The sequence below is a fragment of the Alosa alosa genome, chromosome 11 (genome assembly GCF_017589495.1).
Source record: "Alosa alosa isolate M-15738 ecotype Scorff River chromosome 11, AALO_Geno_1.1, whole genome shotgun sequence".
NCBI classification, from domain to species: domain Eukaryota; kingdom Metazoa; phylum Chordata; class Actinopteri; order Clupeiformes; family Clupeidae; genus Alosa; species Alosa alosa.
The window spans coordinates 11,157,456-11,177,434 of NC_063199.1; the positions used below are offsets into that span (position 1 = coordinate 11,157,456).

General features: G+C 41.3%; 2 protein-coding genes across 7 annotated transcripts; one reads left to right on the plus strand and one right to left on the minus strand.

Moving 5' to 3' along the window:
* Positions 1-132: 132 nt before the first annotated feature.
* Positions 133-6,841, minus strand: acot19 (acyl-CoA thioesterase 19). Of its 2 annotated transcripts, XM_048258008.1 has the most exons (11): positions 5,676-5,692; positions 5,388-5,452; positions 5,166-5,265; positions 4,887-5,077; positions 4,079-4,242; positions 3,178-3,297; positions 2,714-2,796; positions 2,523-2,616; positions 2,094-2,174; positions 1,818-1,959; positions 133-1,544 (listed from the first exon to the last, which is right to left on the minus strand). In XM_048258008.1, exons 1-11 carry the CDS (start codon positions 5,678-5,680, stop codon positions 1,432-1,434), a joined length of 1,158 nt encoding a protein of 385 aa, XP_048113965.1. In that variant the 5' UTR covers positions 5,681-5,692; the 3' UTR covers positions 133-1,431. The 2 variants fall into 2 exon arrangements, with proteins under 2 accessions (XP_048113965.1, XP_048113964.1); XM_048258007.1 differs by having other exon boundaries at positions 5,388-6,841.
* Positions 6,842-6,964: 123 nt separating this feature from the next.
* Positions 6,965-18,411, plus strand: LOC125303966 (bromodomain-containing protein 1-like). Of its 5 annotated transcripts, none has more exons than XM_048257972.1 (12): positions 6,965-7,378; positions 8,639-9,999; positions 10,244-10,400; positions 10,499-10,633; positions 11,422-11,550; positions 12,712-13,024; positions 13,512-13,769; positions 14,004-14,468; positions 14,670-14,790; positions 15,392-15,513; positions 16,302-16,454; positions 16,807-18,411. In XM_048257972.1, the coding sequence occupies exons 2-12, from the start codon at positions 8,657-8,659 to the stop codon at positions 17,004-17,006; spliced, it is 3,396 nt and encodes a 1,131-aa protein (XP_048113929.1). In that variant the 5' UTR covers positions 6,965-7,378; positions 8,639-8,656; the 3' UTR covers positions 17,007-18,411. The 5 variants fall into 5 exon arrangements, with proteins under 5 accessions (XP_048113929.1, XP_048113928.1, XP_048113930.1 ...); XM_048257971.1 differs by having other exon boundaries at positions 10,502-10,633; positions 14,001-14,468; XM_048257973.1 differs by having other exon boundaries at positions 10,502-10,633.
* Positions 18,412-19,979: the final 1,568 nt, after the last annotated feature.

Sequence of the window (19,979 nt, forward strand, 5' to 3'; positions counted from 1 at the left end):
CACCAGTATTTGATGAGGAAGTGCTGCTATTTTGCTCATACATTTCTTTCACAGTCTTGGATCTTTGGGTTCAAGGCAGTTTCTCTAGACTATTTGCTGATTAAAGGTCAAACAAAAACACATAACAATGTATCATGTGGGGAAACTGCTTTACATTTATTGTGCAGACATACACACACACACATGCATGCACGCACGCACATACTATATTCGTGGTAACCAAGTTACATTATTGCTGTTGAAAATGATTGGTTACATTTAGCTGAAATCTAAAAATTGATTGAAAAATTTATCAGAAATTAGGTCATTTTTATTAAAAAGAACAACCCAACAAACAAATGGTGATACAGGAAAAAATAGAATCCTCTACCCATGTGAGAGTCTATTTCAAACTTGTAGTCCTACATTTTCTAATTCTTCACATCATTGTTGAGAAAGTAAGTTTAACCAGGACACTGACACAGTTGCTAAGTGGATACTCTCGTTCTCGTCAAATCAAGTACCCTTCAATGGCTCTACTTGAATGAGATTTTCTACAGTATTTTAATACACTGTATTTTAAAGTAAGCAGTAAATGACTGGGCCACACAAATCTATAATTTTGTTTTTTTATTTATGTAGTGTCTGATTTGGTCCCATTCAATTTCAAAGCACACCTTTCAATTATTAAAATCATTATAATGACTGATTATCTGTTTTTGAACGTTTCTAAAAGGCATGTGATATGGGAATGTTTAAGCAAATATCAAACATAAATCAACATACATCAACCATCTACCCACAAGTCAATTGCATTCAATTTCCTTTGTGTTGTAAGGGTTAACACCCTTGATGGCTTATTAAAACCCAAATAATATACAACAAATCACTAACTGTTACACGTTTTATTATTTGTCATTGGTTTACTTTGAAGAGTGAACATTTGAATTATTTGACTTTAAACTATTCTAAATCATCATAGACTAATTGAAGGCCACATCCTTTCCAGTGATTGAAATATAACCAGTAGTAATATTTGTCAATTTCCAGTGATTGAAATATAACTAGTATCAACAGTAATAATAAAGTTAATCTCTGGGGGTGTTAAAGAGATGAGTTTTCAATACTCAATCATAACACAACTGGGAATATGTGGGTCCCTCTAGAACAGCAGGATGATGAAAGCAAAAAAGGGCTGAATAAGAACCCTAGTCCTACCAATAAACACATTGGTTTGTGTAAAACATACAACCAGAGGCTCAAGTGTTGTATCACTGAGCTTTGGAATTTCATAAGAAGCATCAGTTATTTAAACATGATATGAAACGTATTGATAAACTGTTGATTGGCTTACACTGATTTGTTGGCATTATCGTCTCAGCGTTTGTGTTTCTCGTTACCACAGGCACTGATTTCCACCCATTTCCTTTTTTGAAGGCGTTAGCCTGACAGTCATCTGTATGTGGTGCCATAAAGATGCTCCTCCAGAAATGCCAAGGTCTTTTGCCAGGCGTCCTCCTGTGCCTTAGAGTGAGGCACAGTCTGCCCTCCCCAGACAACAACGACTGAAATACAAACCAAGCGATGCCCATCATAATCTATTTGATCTATTCTACTTTATCATGAATCTGATTTTTTCACATAATGCTTTTGCAGCAGAGTAGTTTCTACAGCATACTATTATGATTGCATTTGGCCATGTGAAGGACAATTAAACACAGCCGTCATTCTTACTTACTAGCCAGCTTTCACTAGTTTAGTTTTGTGGGAAAACAAATGTGTAGAAAATTTGAGATGATATTCTTCACAGTTTATTGGGATGGTTACACAAGCCTTACCCTTTGTCCTGGACTGAGCCACCATGAAGTTGCTGGACCGGACGTGTGGACTGTAAGGGGGCTCAATCAGGTGGCCGGTCCCAGGGTAGGATGCTACAGTGAGGAGGTGGCTGTTTCCAGCTCTCTCCATCATCTGCTTCATCTACATATACAATTCACAAATAACAAAGAAAAATAGGGGATCCATAACAGTTACACTTCCAGTGTGCATTACAATTACTTTTGATGTAATGTTTGCCTACAAGAGGAATTCCATCTTATTAGAACAAAACGTACGTCCTCTGCAGACTCTAAGGCTGGCCAGTTCTGGTCATCTTCTCCCACTAGAAGTAAAACAGGGCACTGAATCCGACCCACCTGTGAGTCAGAATGGATGATAATAACAGCCACAGTGTATAGAAATATCAATGCCTATTACAACCCTTCAACTGAGGCTTATAGGCATAGCACTGCTTATTTAGTCTAAATGTGTTCTACTGTATGCATTGTAATGTGTATAGGTGTCTGTACATCCCATTAGAATCTTAGCATCAGTGGGGGGATAACAACTGCATGTAAGGAAAAGATGGTTATACAGAAGGAAGAAGATTATAAGGTTAAGTAAGGAAGAAGGTTATAAGGTTTAATTGTCTTTTTTTGTGTGTGAAGACAATAACTCTACATGAAGACGTTTGACCTGATTTGATCAATTGTGATGAAACTCACATCGACTTTCTTGGAGGGGTCGTCTGGAATGGGCAAAAGCAAGTCCCGCCATATGACCCTATTCTCCTCATCATAGCGAGTGTTGCGGACATTTCTACAGAGAGATTTAGGAAACAAGTGAAACTAAGAGTGGGTTTTATAATGTCTAAAATAAAGCATAGTAATGAGTGGGTTTAGGTGGGAACACCTACTTCTTGATCTCTGCAAACACATCTGAAAGAGACCCATTGACAGGCATGACATGGCTCCCACTCACACACACCAAACACTTTGGCTGAGATGCAAAAGGAAAGCAAATTAGTTTAAGAACTAAAGAACTTTACTTCCAGTAAAGAACTAGTAAGTGGTGTACCCAACGAGAGCAAACGAAAAAGGGCCGCGTTTCTGGCTGACACAAAAAATCCACGTGGTACAATACCAGGCATTCTGGGCATGCATTTGTATCGGCAGATATGCAATTCTGGTCTCATGCAATCATAAGTCTGTGTATCATCAAAATGAGTTTGAAGTCATTATTTTAAGGTAAAACATCAGATATGTGTAATTTTAAAACTGTATTCAAACTCCATGTACACACATGCAGTATTGCTCACTATATTGAAGCATTTAATACTGGCAGAATTTAACCTCAGTGTAAAAGGTTGGTGTTGTGTACCTTTATGACTGGGGAATAAACAGCCATGCCAAGAGCAACTGAGGTGCCAAAGGACAAGCCCAACATTGCAATCCTGTTGGCACACACCTGAGGGTGCTCCTGTAACAAACTGTATGCTGCCTGAAACATTTAAACAGAAAAAGAAATTCAATTACTTCCTGCTTAAACACTGAATCAACAGTTTAATTTATCTCACTGTTAAGTCAATTTCTCAATCTCCACCTTGCCATCATCATTGTGCCAACCTGAGCATGCAAACAATGATATGGCTCAAAGGCAGTTTGGTGGAGTTCATTGGAATTTGGACCTAAGAGAGCAGAAGCAGGCAAGTGTTTTGCAACTAGCCTGGGTTTTCTCATGCTGCCTTACGCATGCGACTTTAATCACGCTGCTAGGCAGCCTGGATTCTATGGACTTCGTTTTCACCTCAACGAAGGAACCAATCACAGAACGGAGGGAGGGCAGCAAGACGATGACGACACACCAAAGCCGTTCAAAGCCTGAGCTATGTACAGACGCATTTGATAGACATTCGTAGCGCCCAATCAAAGGCTCTGCGCATTCGTTAACCACGTTTCAAATACAAGAAAATGAATGTCTAGTTCCCAGACCCCATCTCAATGAGATGATATCTGACGTTAGCCAGGCTATTTTGCAACAAAATACCAACAGCAAGGTCATGTACTGGGTGCAACTTTATAAAACTGTAAAAGAAGGGTAATCTGTTTTATGGCCTGCTCTGCACATTACTTTTCAATATTTCCGATGGGGGATATGGGTTTTAAAATCATAGTATTTGAAGTATCATATTATCTGATTAAGAACCATAATGACATGGCAGTGTGTTCTAAAATGCATCTGTGAAATGACTGCAACTATATCTGTGTAGAGACACTTTTACCTCAAAGTAGTCATTGCCCACATGCTGTGTGTCAGAGGTCTTAGGGGTCAAATAGTCCAGTGCTAAAGACACATAGCCATGTGATGCCAGCAGAGCAGAGCGGTACTCCACCAAGCCCCCACCACCTCCCCATAGGTCCAGCAGACCAGGGAATGGTCCAGGCCCTAAAAAATAATTTTATTCCGCATTTTCAGTTGCTCGAAATCTCTTCATATCAACCAATTCATAATGAACACCTGGTTTCAGTTTATTTCCATATTATTTCTATTATTCTTCAAAGTAATTGGCCAAATGGCTAGCCAGGGTGAATCCAGACAAACATTTGGCAAATTTGAGTTTGCTCTGCAGGTCCGTCTGGCAAAGAGACCATTCACTCCAATTTCCAATATTCCAAAAACCTGGGCATCAATCACAACAGCATATGTTATCTCCTTTATTGGTTTGATTGGACTTAGGTCTATCTATGCATCCAGAGGCTTTTTGATTGGCTTCCGTTAGTGACGCCCCTTGGAAATGGGAGGTGAATGAACCTTGTCCTAACCAGGCTACCAAATGGCAGAATGGTACTCCTTTTCTTCTTTGTGTTATCTGTTTTAATTCATCTGGAGGATGCTCTGTGTTGACAAAGGACTTTGGTACTTCAAAATAAAGAGACCGAAACGGGACAATCCACTGAATAGATTAACTGTATCTGGAGACACAATGTTTTGACTAAATTACTTTTGTAAGCTGTGTGCAAACAAATTATGCAAAATGTTAAATGAGTTATACCTCCAACCTTGACAGTTGAGTCACTAAATATGTTCACCTGGAGGTAAGAACAGAGTCCCACTGATTCCGTTCTCGGTGATGCAAACCTTCTGAACACCAGGAGCCATGTACCAGCGTTCAGCCACAGCACAGGCCAGAGCCTTTGTGTCTTTAAAACCTTCATGCATGTGGTCTCGGTAGACTGAAAGGTGGACAACCAGTGGAGTGTGCACATCCTTCTTCCGAAACCTGACACAGATCAACGGAACAACTTAAGACACAATGTCACCTGCTAAACTTATGGAATCAAAAATACAGAAACAATGTTTCACTTCACCTGAGACCTGGTCTACTTCCAGGGATTGGTTTCATGCTCCACAAAAGACCCATAGGCTCGACACCATCATAGGACCCTCCAATACTGGCATTCTTGGCAACTAAGAACCAACAGCACAACACAACACACTTGAAAACACAGGCTATATTTATTGGCTGTGAATGACTTCCTACAATGAGAACTATGAAAAAATCGGAAGAACTAGGATCTAACTAATTTTACCATTAACAGATCCCCTGTCATCACTGATGTAATGACCAAACGCCTCCCAAAAGTCATCATCTTCACTGTGAATTAGAGCATGTATAGTGACCGCCAGTCCAGGAGGCAAGTGCTGAACAAGTACAACACAGTTGTCATCAACGCTACTACGGCATGGACGAACGAAAATCACGGGGCAAGGTTCCTTCCCTGACATTCTGCACTGGCACACTCATTGCTGTCATACAAATGACCTAGCCTACATTTGTGCTAAGGCTAAACCTACTGTTATGAGGACTTTGTACTTACTACATCTTCAGACATCGGGCACAACTAACTGTTGACCCACCTACAGCTGTAGCCTGCTGTCAAAATAAAAGTCAAAAGTGTTAACGATAGGCTACGTGGTAGCCTAGTGTAGCCAAAGCACTATGCCTACATTAGGTGGGGTGGGGGCTTTTGATTTTGATTGAAAAAGTAGGCTACATGTAAGTAAGTAAGTAGGCTATTTGATGACAGGTGATTTGATATAATCCCCTTTGGTCTCGAAACACCAGTGAACTTGACTGTGGAGAGACATGAAAACATTAGGGCCTAGCCTTATTATTTTTGACAAGTGCTATGTGTGCAATTTGATTGTTCACTCTTTGGTGTATTGGTCTTGATACAGTTCTCTTTTTTGTTGAGTTATGTTATTATTTTATTTTTACCAACTGCTGTAAAATCAGAATAAAGTACAGCATATCACCAATATGCACTTTCCATTTTGAAAGGTGAATAGGCTGCCAATTTTAGCAGTTTTAAATCCAGCTATGGATCCCATGTTAGATGTAGGGAAAGGAGTTAAGGAGTTGGCCTATGGACAAATATAAAGACGGAAATGTCCAAATCACTCAACTTTTTCACTCTGCTTCATTTTGAAATAACCTACAATGATCTTGTGGTGTCCTTCAATTCATCCTGCCATTTAGCTATGGCCCAGGTTGCAGTAGACTATTCTGGGCAAAATATCATTGTTCTATAATAGCCTGCCTATGAATTATTGATTTACAGATCATGGCCTTGGTATTATCTAAACTGAGAAAGCTGTTATTGGGAGAGAAATGTAGAAACAGGATATGATCATTTATCAAAGCACTCTGTAAAAGAAAATATGCTGGCTATTAATCTGTTTCTTTGAGGGACATTGTCTCTTGGTATTGTATTTCTTGAAAGTTTTTGAACAATTCTTCTAACATGGGGTATTGTAAAACAGTAGGCCTATTTAGTAGGCCTCTAACACAAGTGCAGCTTGATTACTGACTGAGCTTTTTTTTTTAGGTTTGAACAAACTATTTCTAAAAAGGCATTCAGAACATGTTTGATGTGGTGGAGATTGTCCAGTGTAACAAAACCAGTGCCTATTCATTTTTTCCTAGAGTGCTGATAAATATTATGAATGTGGATAATACAGTGATTTTACCGAATGTTAAAAGTTGCAATTGGTGAATAAACTCTTTTAAGAGGTGGATAAACTCTATTTCTGAAATTTCAGAGGTGGATAAACTACGTTTACTTGCGTTTAGTCTTCACTACATCCCGGATGGTAACGTTACCTTTACTGTGGTATAATATAATATTTCTGACCCGGAAATCTAACCAAAGCACGATTCAGGTCACCTGATCAACACAGCCGCATTGTGTTGTTTTGAGGAAAAATTGCTAGCTACTAGCGAGTCAGCCTGCCTGCTAGCAGAAGCTGCTGCTAATAGTATTATTTCACAGAGAATACCACCGTTAATTGTTTGTTTTGATGAAAAATCAAAGTTCAGATACGGAATTTAATTAGAATCTCAAAGGTTGTCTTGGATACTCCATTGTATCCTTCAAATTTTTGCCTCAAAGCACGAGCGGCTCCCGTTGGATGCGACGATTCAGAAGGAAATCACTGCTGTTTTGGAGGCCTTAGCTACATTAGAGTAGCTAGCTTAGCCTGCTTCAGCCATTCGAGCGGAAGGTCTCGAAGTACTAAGGTGCGGATATTTTGTTTTACGTTCGATATATTCTTAAATGTATCGATTGCTGTTTTAATGGGATGCAATAAGTAGTACGTGTATTATACTTGACATATTGAAACAGTATCGTGTTTATAACTGGCGTTATAGCTTGCATCTGGTCAGCTAGCAACGGCTATGCGGAATCCACTTGTTCTCTATCGGCAGCTAACGTTAACGTTATTGCTAGCTGAGATGGACATGTAACCTAAACCTAACGTTAGTGTGTCTTGGACCCATTTGACGCCATGTTGCTGTTTCTAACTTAATTCAACACCCTGTCGTTAAATTGATTGTGTTACATTACGGGATTGACCATTTTCTAATCATTAACGAAAATGTTCAACTAGACGGATGGCCGACTGTTGTCAATCAACATTAACGTGAACGAATTTGACGATAACTTAATGTTAGCGTTAACAGTTACTGGTTGTGATTTAGAGCACGGAAGTGCATTCTAGCATTCTATATGTTAAGTGTGTGGACTGTCAAATTGCTGGTTAGATGAAGTTAAATCGCCAGGCAACAGTAACGTTAACGTAACGCAAACTGTGACCCTTCCGATGATGACTGTTAGCTGTTTGTTACTTTGCTCTCAAGCGATAATTAGCGGTAGCCAACGGCAACCATGTTAGCTATCGATAGGATAGCTAGCTGGGTCGCCTGCTAGCTTCTGACTTCTGAAACTCAGTGCTTCAGGACAGACACCGAGGTTAACCACGCCCCATTGCAGGGTTTATACACGCCCTTGTTGACCGATTTTCATGTAGCAACTTGAAGCCTTTGTAAAGTTGCTTCTTCTTAAACCATACTGAACCATTGCTGCATATTGCTGCTTTTAACACTGTGTTTGTGCCTAGCCTGTACGTTGTGTTTTGATTAAGAACTCTGTAGCAGTCAACTGTTGTACTATGGCATAGAAATATGTTTCATTGCTAACGCATAATCTTATTTGCCTGTATGACAAAATAAAGAGAATATTCACTGAAATACAATAAGAAGAAACGTGCATGTTCCATGTGGTTTGACTTCCTCTTTTATGCTGTAGGCTCTACTAGTGTCTAGTGAAAAACACTAGACTCAAGTAGGTTTCTTGTATGTTCTTTTCTCAGTATTGTCACTTGTACCATAAAGTAGCCGTTTAACCATAATACGTTTGCTGTTATGGTTCAAGAGCTAATGCAACATACAAGATCATAATGCACCATACATTTTTCTTACATCTCTTTATCATTGTAGATCTCTCAGGTGCTAAAAATGAAGAAAAAGACTCGACACCATAGAATTTCTCAGCAGAGGCCACCATCACCCATCAAACCGTCTCGCAATCGGGAAACTCTGACATATGCACAGGCTCAACGCATGGTGGAGCTGGAAGTTGATGGCAGAGTGCACAGGATCAGCATCTATGACAAGCTTGACGTGCTTAATGATGATGACCCCGTAGCACAAGAGATCAACGAGTGTAACAGCAACAAGGAAAACAGCGAGAAGCCACAGCAGGTCTTGGTGCGCTCTGCACGCCTTAAAATCAACCAGGAGAAAAAGACCGCTGCCTTGACTAGTGCACAGGGTGCAACTGTGCAGGGAAATGCATTGCCTGAACCGAAGATTCGCACTGTGGAATACAATCTCCCACTGGTTCCCCGAAGGCCATCCAACTACTACACCTATGTGGAGAAGACCTCAGAAGAGCTGGATGAGGAGGTTGAGTATGACATGGATGAGGAGGACTATGCCTGGTTAGAGCTGGTAAATGAAAAGAGGAGGGGTGAGGGCTTCAGCCCAGTCTCCCAAAATGTCTTTGAGTTCCTCATGGACCGTTTTGAGAAGGAGTCCTTCTTTGAGACCCAGGGAAAAGTTGATCCTCAGTCACTGATCGATGAGGATGCCGTTTGCTGCATTTGCATGGATGGTGAATGTCAAAACAGCAATGTTATTCTCTTCTGTGACATGTGCAATTTGGCAGTACACCAGGAATGCTATGGCGTGCCCTATATTCCTGAAGGCCAGTGGCTTTGCCGCCACTGTATGCAATCACCCTCCCAGGCCGGTGAGTGTGTCTTCTGCCCCAACAAAGGTGGTGCCCTCAAGAAGACGGATGATGACCGCTGGGGTCACGTGGTGTGTGCTCTGTGGTTGCCCGAGGTTGGGTTCACCAACACGGTCTTCATCGAGCCCATCGATGGTGTCGCCAACATCCCACCAGCCCGCTGGAAATTGACGTGCTATCTCTGCAAAGAGAAGAGTGTGGGAGCTTGTATTCAGTGTCACAGAGCCAACTGTTACACTGCCTTCCATGTGAGCTGTGCCCAGAAGGCTGGCCTGTACATGAAAATGGAGCTGGTTAAAGAGGAGACCAAGGAGGGCTCTTCTGCTTTCTCAGTGAAGAAGACGGCTTTCTGCGGAACACACACACCAAATGGTTGCACCAGGAGGCCGCTTGGCATTTATGATGAGGCATCGTCCAAAAATGACCTCAAGGATGATCTTAAAGGTACAAGGAAATTGAAACGTGTGCAAAAGAAGATCAAGAAAACTGTGCCTGAACCTGCAGCAGTTGTCCCATCTGTTTCTGTGCCTAGTATAACTCAAACAAGGTAACTTTTTCATTGCTATTATTATTTGCTTTACTATACAGTAGAAAGATTTATGGTCATTAAGGTGTTTGTTTTGGCTTTCTCAGTATATATTGTCATTGATGTTCTTTACCAGTCTACATAAGGAATTTTCCTAATAGTTGCATGGTTTATTCTCTCCAGTTTTGAAAATAAAATTCAGGTAGGAAATTGCTCGTTTGTATTCTATGATTGACCGGACATGTCTCATTTCCTTTTATTTCAGCTTCAACACAATCTTAAATCAAGTTTCAGTGCAGAGGAAGAGGTTGTTTGTGGAGTGTGTGCTCAGTTACTGGGTGCTGAAGAGACAAGCGCGGAATGGTGTGCCCCTTATTAGGCGGCTCCACACAACCATACTGCCTGAGAAACCCCCTGAGCCAGTGAGTTCAAACCATTTGATTGGGTCTGCAGACATGACTTGTGGCCTTCTGTACACACTTGTTTTGTACCAGGCTCTTGACTCATCCTGTTCTTCCAGCAGGAGCATGAGGAGAAGGATTGCCACAGCCGGAAAGAGCAGCTGAAGGAATGGCACCGCTTGCGCCATGACCTGGAACGTGCTCGCTTACTGCTGGAGCTGATCCGCAAGAGGGAAAAACTCAAGAGAGAGGAGGTAACAGGGCACACCTAAAGGGAGCAATGGCATTTTAGTGTGACCAAAAGAAAGGGGCAGCAAGAGGTGTCATGATAACGTCAGAGAGCATTCATTCAAAAAAGTGCTGTCCATATGATATTTACTTGGATGCTACCTTAGCCAGCAGACACTGCGTCTTTTTCAGTTGATTAAGATGTGCTAACTCACTCTTAGTGTCAAATGTAACATTTTCCTCACACTCGTCCCTTGGCACAGTACATCTGATTTGTATTTGTCCTTCGTATATTTTTACTCGCCCAGAAAAGTCACAGTTTCATGAAACAGTTAATTTATTACATTGTAATGTAATCTTTCTTACTTTGCCCCATGCAATTAGCTTCAACCTCTTAGGAATATAGGTGAACTGAACAGGCTTGTGACTAGCAGAAAGCTCATAATGGCCTAAATGGGCCAGTGACTTGCCAACCCATATACTCTTTCACTGGCCAGGGCCAGTACTTATGTTGAACCTTGGACTCTATTGCTGTGCTCACACTACAAGACAGTGGACAAAAATGACAGACATGCTAGAAAACTGATTGTGATATCTTCCAATCGGATATTGTGAACTTGCTCAAACTACATGACCGATTGATCGAACAGGAATTTGGTCAGATTAAAAAGTGTATTTGATCCGACTGATTCAGGGCTATAATCGCATCAAAACTGCTTTGTCTGCTTGGCATTCCATTTACACCAGCAGTAATGGTGCATGTTGTGCTCTGTAAGGACTGTTGTGATCATTGTGTCTTGTGTCCATGATGTAGATGAAGATCCAGCAGTCTGTGCTTGAGATGCAGCTCACTCCATTCACCATTCTGCTGAGAGCGGCTCTGGAGCAGCTCAAAGACAAGGACCAGACTAAGATCTTTGCTCAGCCTGTCAGTGTCAAAGAGGTAAGTCCCTACAATAACACATGCGTTATTTCTTGCTCATTTTTGCACAATGACATTGTAGCCCCCCCACACACACACACACCACCACCACTCCACCACTACCACCCTCCATAACATTTAAACAAATCTCAACAATTAACTCCTTGAAACTGATGGATGTTCGTTCGGTCAAACTTCACACATAAATAAAAGCATAGAGTTAGTCTTTTTCTTTAAGTTTATTTCTTAATCCAATTTTCAGAAACAGCTTTCTCAGAATCAGCGGGTGTACTCTCTCAAGTGTGGCATAGTGCCATATGACTAAATTATAGCAGAATCAGTGTTCTGTAATGGCATTGTTAATATCTCCAGTCACCCTTTTTTTTGTAGTTGATAATTAGGCATTTTACTGAACAAATGACACATTGAGACTACCCTCTATCAAAAGATCTTTACTGTGTATGTTTCACTAAGCATGGCACAGTCATTGAAGTAAATGGGGTTGCTTTTAGCTTTGTGGTTAGCTTGCCTCTACTGTGGTCAGAGTTGAGGTTTGAGCTCAGGGGGTGGTTGTGACCCAGATCGGATGTATAGAATGGAGGGGTTAATGCACCACAGGTCATTGAGTTGCTCTCATGGCTGCACAAGTTATTAAAAGAGCAACCATGGCTTTTAGCCTTGTGGTGTGCTTGTCTTGCATGCTCAAGGTCCCAGATATCTGCCACATGGTGGACCAGTTAGAGTCCAGACCTAGTCCATGTTGAGGGGCTCAGGGTCAGTGTAATTTAGGCCAGTGGGGTGGTGCTGTGTAACTTCCACTCCCTAAGGCCATACAGTCATGTGGCTAGCCGTCATGACTTCATCCTCGTGGTTAGCATGCCTGTCTCCCATGTCTTGGGTTCAACTGCCAAAGGCAGGTTACTAAAATATAGACTTCCTTTTTGGGTTTCAAGTGTTGTCAAACATGTTGAATCTTTGTGCCGTGTCTATGTATTAAGCTTAACAAGTAAGTACAATTATCAAGTAGCTTGGTGGTGTACAGTAAATGAGGTTCTGAGAAGGCAATAGAAAGAGCAAAAAAAGAAGTACTTCTGTAATAAGTAAATCAGACAAGCAAACAAATTCAGAGGCATGTGATATGAATGAATTAAAAGAATGACTCTGTACTGGCTTTACCCTCAGGTTCCAGATTATTTGGATGTCATCAAACACCCAATGGACTTCTCTACAATGAGGAAACGTATAGACGCTCATGGTTATAGAAACCTTGATGAGTTTGAAGAGGATTTCAACCTCATCATTGCTAACTGCATGAAATACAATGCCAAGGACACATTCTTCCACCGTGCTGCTATACGTATACGGGACCATGGTGGTGTGATCCTCAGGAAAGCCCGTCGAGATGCCGAGAGGATTGGCTTTGACTTCCCCAGCGGATTGCATCTACCTGAGCCGCCCAAGCTGGAGCCAACACCCACCTTCTCTTGGGAGGATGGTAAGAGATGCTACAAATCCGCTGAACTAAACACTGCAAAAAATGATATCTTACCAAGTGTTATAATCTTATATTAAGATAAAAAATCTAGTTAGTATTGTTTTAGTGAAAATATACTTACTTTGAGGTCTCTTGTAAGATTATTTGACTTAAGTCAAAATCTTCTTAAATTAAGACATAAAAACAAGTAAATGTATCTGCCAGTGGAGTAAGTATTTTTTTTTATCTTAATTTAAGATAAGATTGAAGATTTAAGGCAATTTAAAAATTAGTAAATTTACTTACTTCACTGACAAATCTTATTAAATCTTATTTTAGGTCAAATAATCTTACAAGAAAGTTCAATGTAAATATCTTTATACTAAAAACAATACCAACTAGATTTTTTTTATATTAGATTAGAACACTTGGTAAGATATCATTTTTTGCAGTGATATTATTGTTATTTTTGTGTCATGTGCCAAATGTTGTGCTCCTGCCCTGTCAGTTGACCGCCTGTTGAATCCAGTGAGCCGCAAACACATGTCTCTGGAGGAGCAACTGAAACAGCTACTGGACCACCTGGACCTGCTGAGCAGCATGAAGTCCAGCCCATCACGAAACAAACGGCTCAAGCTGCTCAAGAAAACCATCAATGATGTTCGCAATGAGATGAGCATGAGCAGCCAGTGTCCTCCCCCTGACAACATAAAACCTGTGGAGCAGTTAAAGGATCTTCCTGCTGAACCAGTCACACAGGAAAAGGGTGTGTGTCTACAGACATTTATGCTTTACACTGTTGGAGTGTTCTGTGTTAAGTCTTATTGGTGAATATGTTAAAACTCTTTAATACATGAAGAATGTTTTTTAGGTACATTCTATAACACTTTTCATTCTTTAATTTGTCAGTTTTACAGAAAATAGTGCTTTAAAATAGCTGAAATATTACAGTTGACAACTAACAACTTTCTTTGTTTGGTAATTTGCGTCCTTCTAGAAGACCAGTCTTTAGCTCCCAAACTGGAGTCACCTGACCGCTTACCTCAAATTGAGATCTCAGTGAGTGAACCAGAACCCCCAACAGTAAATCAAGTGGAGGCCACTCCTGATGAGAGTTCAAAGCCAGACACACTGGACGGAGAAGATACCTCAGTGGCCAGTGGGGACAGCCCAGACCTGCTGTTGCCCACCAGCAATCTGAGGTTAGTTGCCACCTCCACGCTTGCTGAGCCTTCCACTACTGTCAACCGCCGGACTGCTGTCCTCTTCCGCAAATCTAAGAGCGTTAGCCCACAGAAGCCACCGAAGAGCCCAATCCGAGGCCCTCAGCTGGGCACCACTACCTTCCTGTCCGTGGTCATCCCCAGGCTAGAGACCCTCCTCCAGCCCAGGAAGAGAACCCACAGTGCCAGTAGTGATGGTCTGGCTGACGACGAGGAGTCTCCCATCAAACGCTTGGACACAGGTAAGTCATTCCATGTTATACAATGCCATATTCTGTGTTCTTACAAAAAAATATTAGATAGTCATCTCAAAGTGATTTGATTACTTTTTGATCCATAAATGTTCTTTTGTCACAAGATAACTAAAACCTGCTATTGACTCACACAACCCAAGTGTGTTGGTACTCATGCTAATATATTGCTGTGATCTCCCTTTGTTGTAGGTCTGTATAATGGCTTTGTCATCAAGCAGGAGCTGGGGGTCACTAGGTCACTGGAGCCTCGCCGTCGCTGTGTCTCGGAGTCCAGCATATCGTCCAATAGCAGCGCGCACAGCACAGCAAGGTAGTGGCAGCTAGTTGTCTGAGTGGAATAAAAGTGACTGGAAGAGATGAGTGCATGGAGATGGTCACATCTGACCCATTGTCTCTCACCCGACATCTTAAAACATTTTCCTGGGACTTAAAGAAGAAATCCAGCAAGTTTTCACATAGATCTCCGTTTCGGAGAGGTTTTACCTAGCTCGAGTTGCTACACCCAGCAGCTAACGCAACCAGGCAGCTACAGTGCTACAGTCTGTGGGCATGTCTGTGAGCTCCCATGTACATGCCCCCAGAGTGAAGCTGTAGCCTCCTGGTTGCGTTAGCTGCTGGGTGTAGCAACTTGAGCTAGATAAAACCGATTGTTTTCATTTGTTTACCAACAGTACTCGGTGACCTTGAGAAACGGAGATCTATGTGAAAACTCCCCAGATTTTTCCTTTAACTGTGTGTGTGTGTGTGTGTGTGTGTGTGTGTGTGTGTGTGTGTGTGTGTGTGTGTGTGTGTGTGCATTGAGATGGTGTGTGCTGCAGGTGAGGGAGAGAGTGAACACCTAAAGACTCTAGATGTTGGATCAATGTCCAAATGCAAAAACCTGCTTTCTTTTCCCCATCATGCATATACAGTACCAACAGTGCACCCAAAAGTGGACGAGAGAAGCCAGCGTTGGCGCGGAGAAACACTGTTGATGATAAAAAAGATTTAATTTCATCCATGGAAACTGAAACCAAAGCTAATGGTTCAATAGGTGAGTATCACACAGAGCTTGAATATACAGTAGTTTGCTACAGTTTTACTCCACTGATATTAACTACATAGTATTTGCCTTATCATTTCTGTTTAGAAGGAACAATGTTGCAATGATTTTCCATTTGTACCTTTTGCACTATTATTCCATTGGTATCAGGGATTTCTGTATCTATGTACAGTGAGACTCATTGTCAAGTTTTTGAACCCATGCTTACAGTTGACCTGTAAAAACCTTTTATCGCATACCCTTCACCATATCTCACGATTGGCATGGCATACTTGCCATAAGATCATCTCTCAATGCAAATCAAACCAGCTATTAGGCTACCTGAAATAAAACCATCCCAATCTCTGGGAAGTATGGTGAAGGGTATGTGATGTGGGGCTATTTTAATTCCAATGCCAAGGGAACTTTATGAGGATGCATAGTATCCTGGATCCATGAAATAGCTGGCCTTTAAAAATAAAAATCTATGGGAATTTAACATAGGAGTGTGAATACTTATGACCCCTGTATTTTAAGGAAGAATATTTATTTACGATACATTTTTCATTCACAAAGAGAATTGGTGTCCTTAAAGGTTGGATATTTCCTCATTTTTTTTTTTTTTTACTTAAGTGTTACTTAAGGCATTAAGATCAATTTCCAAAAGATGATTTTATATTCCTCTTTTTTGTCAACTTTAGCATGGGTTCAAGACCGCAGGAGTCTCCTTGTGTGTAGAGTGTGTATTGCGCTCTGCCTCGTGCTGTGGCAGTGTGTGAGTGTTGCTCTGTGTTGTGCAGATCACCGGTTCCAGGATGCTCCATGTGTCCGAGCTCCATCCCAGCGGCGCGCGCATCACGGTGGCCCCGGGCGGGCGGGGGGTCGGAGGAGAGGCCGTGCAGGTCCACGGAGAAACGCTCCCCCGCCCGCTCCTCCGGCAGCAAACCCAGCTGGTAAGAGCTGCCCTAAAGCACCCATGATCACATGCTGTAGAATGCAGCTACACAAACTCTCTCGCCAGTTATCTGTTGCAGTCTAATGTGACGGCAAACAAGAGAGGATGAAGACGATGGGGTTGGATGGTGTCTCAACGTGTGTGGTTTTATTTTCCTGTAGGCAATGGCATCCTAACGCTCAGAAGATCCTAACCCTTAGCCAGGACCAGAACGTCTCTGAGAAGAAGGCAAAAACAGCATTGCCGCGCTGGCAGCCTCTGTTTCCTCGTCCACACGAGCTGGGTTGTGGACGAGCCGTTATGCAACTTCACATGACATAGATTGAGCCTTGTCTGTGCCTCTCTTATAGGATCTCTCAGGCATCCAACTCCCAGCAGCCCAGGACTAGTGGCCCGGAGGCCAGGCCAGGCGCGGGGGTTAGGCATCTTGAATGGTTTCACTCTGATCCGCTGGGAATCAGCTGGACAGTCCCCCCTCTCATGTGCTGCAAAGGCTGCTGCAAACCCCTCTGCCATCATGACATGCACTCCCACCATCACCCCGCAGTAGCTGAGTATTTAACTAATCTGTAAATAGTCTACCAACACTAATTTATTTTCCTCATTGCTGGTACTCAGTGTGACCTCTCTTTTAGTATGTATACTGTACACAAATGTGAGTCCCTCACATCAATGTGGTGTGTCTTTACTGGTGCTACGACCTGTGCAATGTTTTGGCCACAAATGCATAACTCTACTAGGGCTAACTAATGGAGTGTTTCTCAGTGTATTTCCCATTACTTTAAGTTATTACAACAGAAGCAAGTTGGCATTAGCAACTGGCATTACAGTTACTTTTCTTTTCCATGATGCAAGATTTGTTTGTGCAGCTAAAAGTGTGTGTGTGTTTGTGTGTGTGTGTGTTTGTTTGTGTGTGTGTGTTTGCTTGTGTGTGTGTGTTTGTTTGTGTGTTTGTGTGTGTGTGTGTTTGTGTGTTTGTTTTATCACTCTTATGGTCATGACTTTTTAAGGTGTTTAACTTTTTGTTATATAAATACTAATCACCACTATAGTTATAAAATTAAGCAAGAGTGCATCTTTCACAAGTAGCCATTTTTTTTTTTTTTTTTTTTTTTGAATTTCCTTCCATGTCTGGACACCATGCTAGACCACCCGACATTAAGGCTACCTAAGTAAATAGGCTAGATTTACCAGACCTGATCTACAAAAACAACGTTCCACAGTGGCCTACTTCCCAAATGTTTGTATTTATCTAGATATATAAATATATATGTCAAAATCTGTGTAGTTTTTCCATAATGAGTATCTTTTTACTGAATTTTTAATTTTCAGGGATGTGTACATTTAATTGTAGGATAATATACCTGAGACAAAAAACATTGAAAATAGTATATGTACGGTTTATTATTGAGAGAATGATGGCACCTCCTGTGATGTGGATGCTAGTCACTGCTCTGTTGTTTTATACTGATCTGGACGCTTGAACTTTGGAAATCTGTAACTTTCTGCATCAAGATAGCAATCTTGACATGCAATGGGTATACTTTCAAATACATTTTGTACAAAAATGCCTTGTATAGACTTTGTGTGTGTTTTTTTTTTTTTTTTTTTAATCCGTCTGATTGAAAATAAGATGATACTGTTCTGCAATGGAGTGCAAGGAGAGTTATTTGCTGGTGTGGTTAAGGGTTGAATGTTATTTTCTTGACCTTCTCAGATGTCCTTTGTAGCTAGTAGGTCACTTAGAGATTTACTAAGCTTATGTTGTTACCCTCTGTTGTGCCATGTGTTTGGGGACATAACAGCTGCTCATCCGGACATAAAACTCCTCCTGAACCCATATTGGAAAGCCACTTCACACTCACTTCATGCAGTCCCTGTGGCTGTCTTGCAGGGCATTCATAACAATGCATAATTTTCCACACACTGTCTGATTAAAGTATGATTTAACTGTACGAATGATATATAGCCATGTTACTGATTCTGTCAAAAAGTAGTTAGTAATTAATTGGATATTATAAGCCATTTACAAAATGCCAACACTTAATACTCCCTTATGAAATGTTTACATTCCCTCAAATTTGGATGTTTTTTTTTTTTTTTTATGTAATGTAATTATAGGCCTGGCAACGGAAGTGCACATGGCATATAGCCCATAGTGTTGAAAGCACATTCATTATATAGATTGATGGAAAATTAAAAGCTTGAAGAAATATGTTACAAATCCACTACACGTCTTGTGGACCAATCTGGAATACAACCATCATATTCAATGCACCAGGTTCTTACTTTTTTTTTTAGATTAAAAGATATGAGGTGAAAATGATATCTTCAGAAATGCCAAACTGACAGTGACAGTGTCTATAAGACTCATCCCAATCAGATGAAAGCTTATCCCATGGGACATCCTCTTACACGAGTCTTTTATCTGTCACTCAACTAGTGAGTAGCATCAGCTGTGTTTCCCTGTGCACACTTTTCTATTTGAATGCTGAGTTTTGTGTAAAAAAACTCAACTTTGTATTAATGCAGTTAAAATAACAACACTGGCAAGATATACGTGCTTATGCAGGACACATTCAGATTTATTGAAGTCAACAGGCAATACCTTAGCTAATAAGAAATCCAGTAAAATATTGGAGTGATGTACATGTCACTGAAAGGTTTCATGCTGAATGAAAATGTCTTTGCTAAAATATTTTATTTTATTTGTGTTGTCTTCTTTTGACAACATAGCCAGTATGCAGTAAATATGTAGAGAACAAAGCAAGCCAAAAAGTCATAATAGTATGCCGTAACTATGAATACCACAAACATCAACATGCATATGAGCACCGTAGAGGCATTTTCAACAGATAGACTCTGTGTCCAGTCAACCGTAGCAGTGTTTGCCTCTTCGTGGGCAAGCTGTGGGGCTGGGCTTCTGACCGCTTGTGGTTGCTTTAGATTTTGTTCATCAGTCTGTGCAACAGTGAGTTGATCATCTTCATCTATGGATTCAGTAATGCATGGCAATGCCCCGCCTGCCTTACTCACAGAGGACCTTTTGAAAACAGGGCTTTCTCTCTTTCCAGGGCTGGCTGAGTCTCTGAGTGCAGATTTCTGAGCTGCTCTCAGGGCATGCATGTACAGCTCCATCTCATCATCGGACACAGATTCTGCCGAGTTATCAGCTGACTCTGACCCCCCCTCTTCTACTATCAAGGAGCTCTCGTCCCCTTCTGATGGGTCATCCTCAGGTGTTCCTGCATGTTCTGATTCCAGGTCCACTGCACCCAACTCATATCTCTCTGTTATCTGGCTGCTTGCTTCCTCCACACCATCATGCTGTTTGGCAGGTATTTCATTGGGTTGTTCATTCTCTGTCAGTTTATTCCCTTGTTCACTTTCTTTGTCATCATCACTTTCTTCAGCTTCTGCGTCTGCATCTGCTTCTCCTGCCTCACTGTTTACCTGCTCCATCTCAGAGACAGGATTGGCATCATTGGCAATCCAAACTGAATCAGCACTGAAATAGCTGTAG

Bases quoted from the DNA above. Each gene is read 5' to 3' on its own strand.
- acot19 (XM_048258007.1), bottom strand. From the start codon at position 5,583: ATGTCAGGGAAGGAACCTTGCCCCGTGATTTTCGTTCGTCCATGCCGT. The intron at 5,266-5,387 runs GTAAAATTAGTT...GTTGGTTCTTAG, and splicing joins TGACAGGGGATCTGTTAATG to TTGCCAAGAATGCCAGTATT. The intron at 1,960-2,093 runs GTACGTTTTGTT...TTGTATATGTAG, and splicing joins CCTTAGAGTCTGCAGAGGAC to ATGAAGCAGATGATGGAGAG.
- LOC125303966 (XM_048257970.1), top strand. From the start codon at position 8,657: ATGAAGAAAAAGACTCGACACCATAGAATTTCTCAGCAGAGGCCACCA. The intron at 10,634-11,421 runs GTAACAGGGCAC...TCCATGATGTAG, and splicing joins AAAAACTCAAGAGAGAGGAG to ATGAAGATCCAGCAGTCTGT. The intron at 14,791-15,391 runs GTAGTGGCAGCT...ATGCATATACAG, and splicing joins AGCGCGCACAGCACAGCAAG to TACCAACAGTGCACCCAAAA.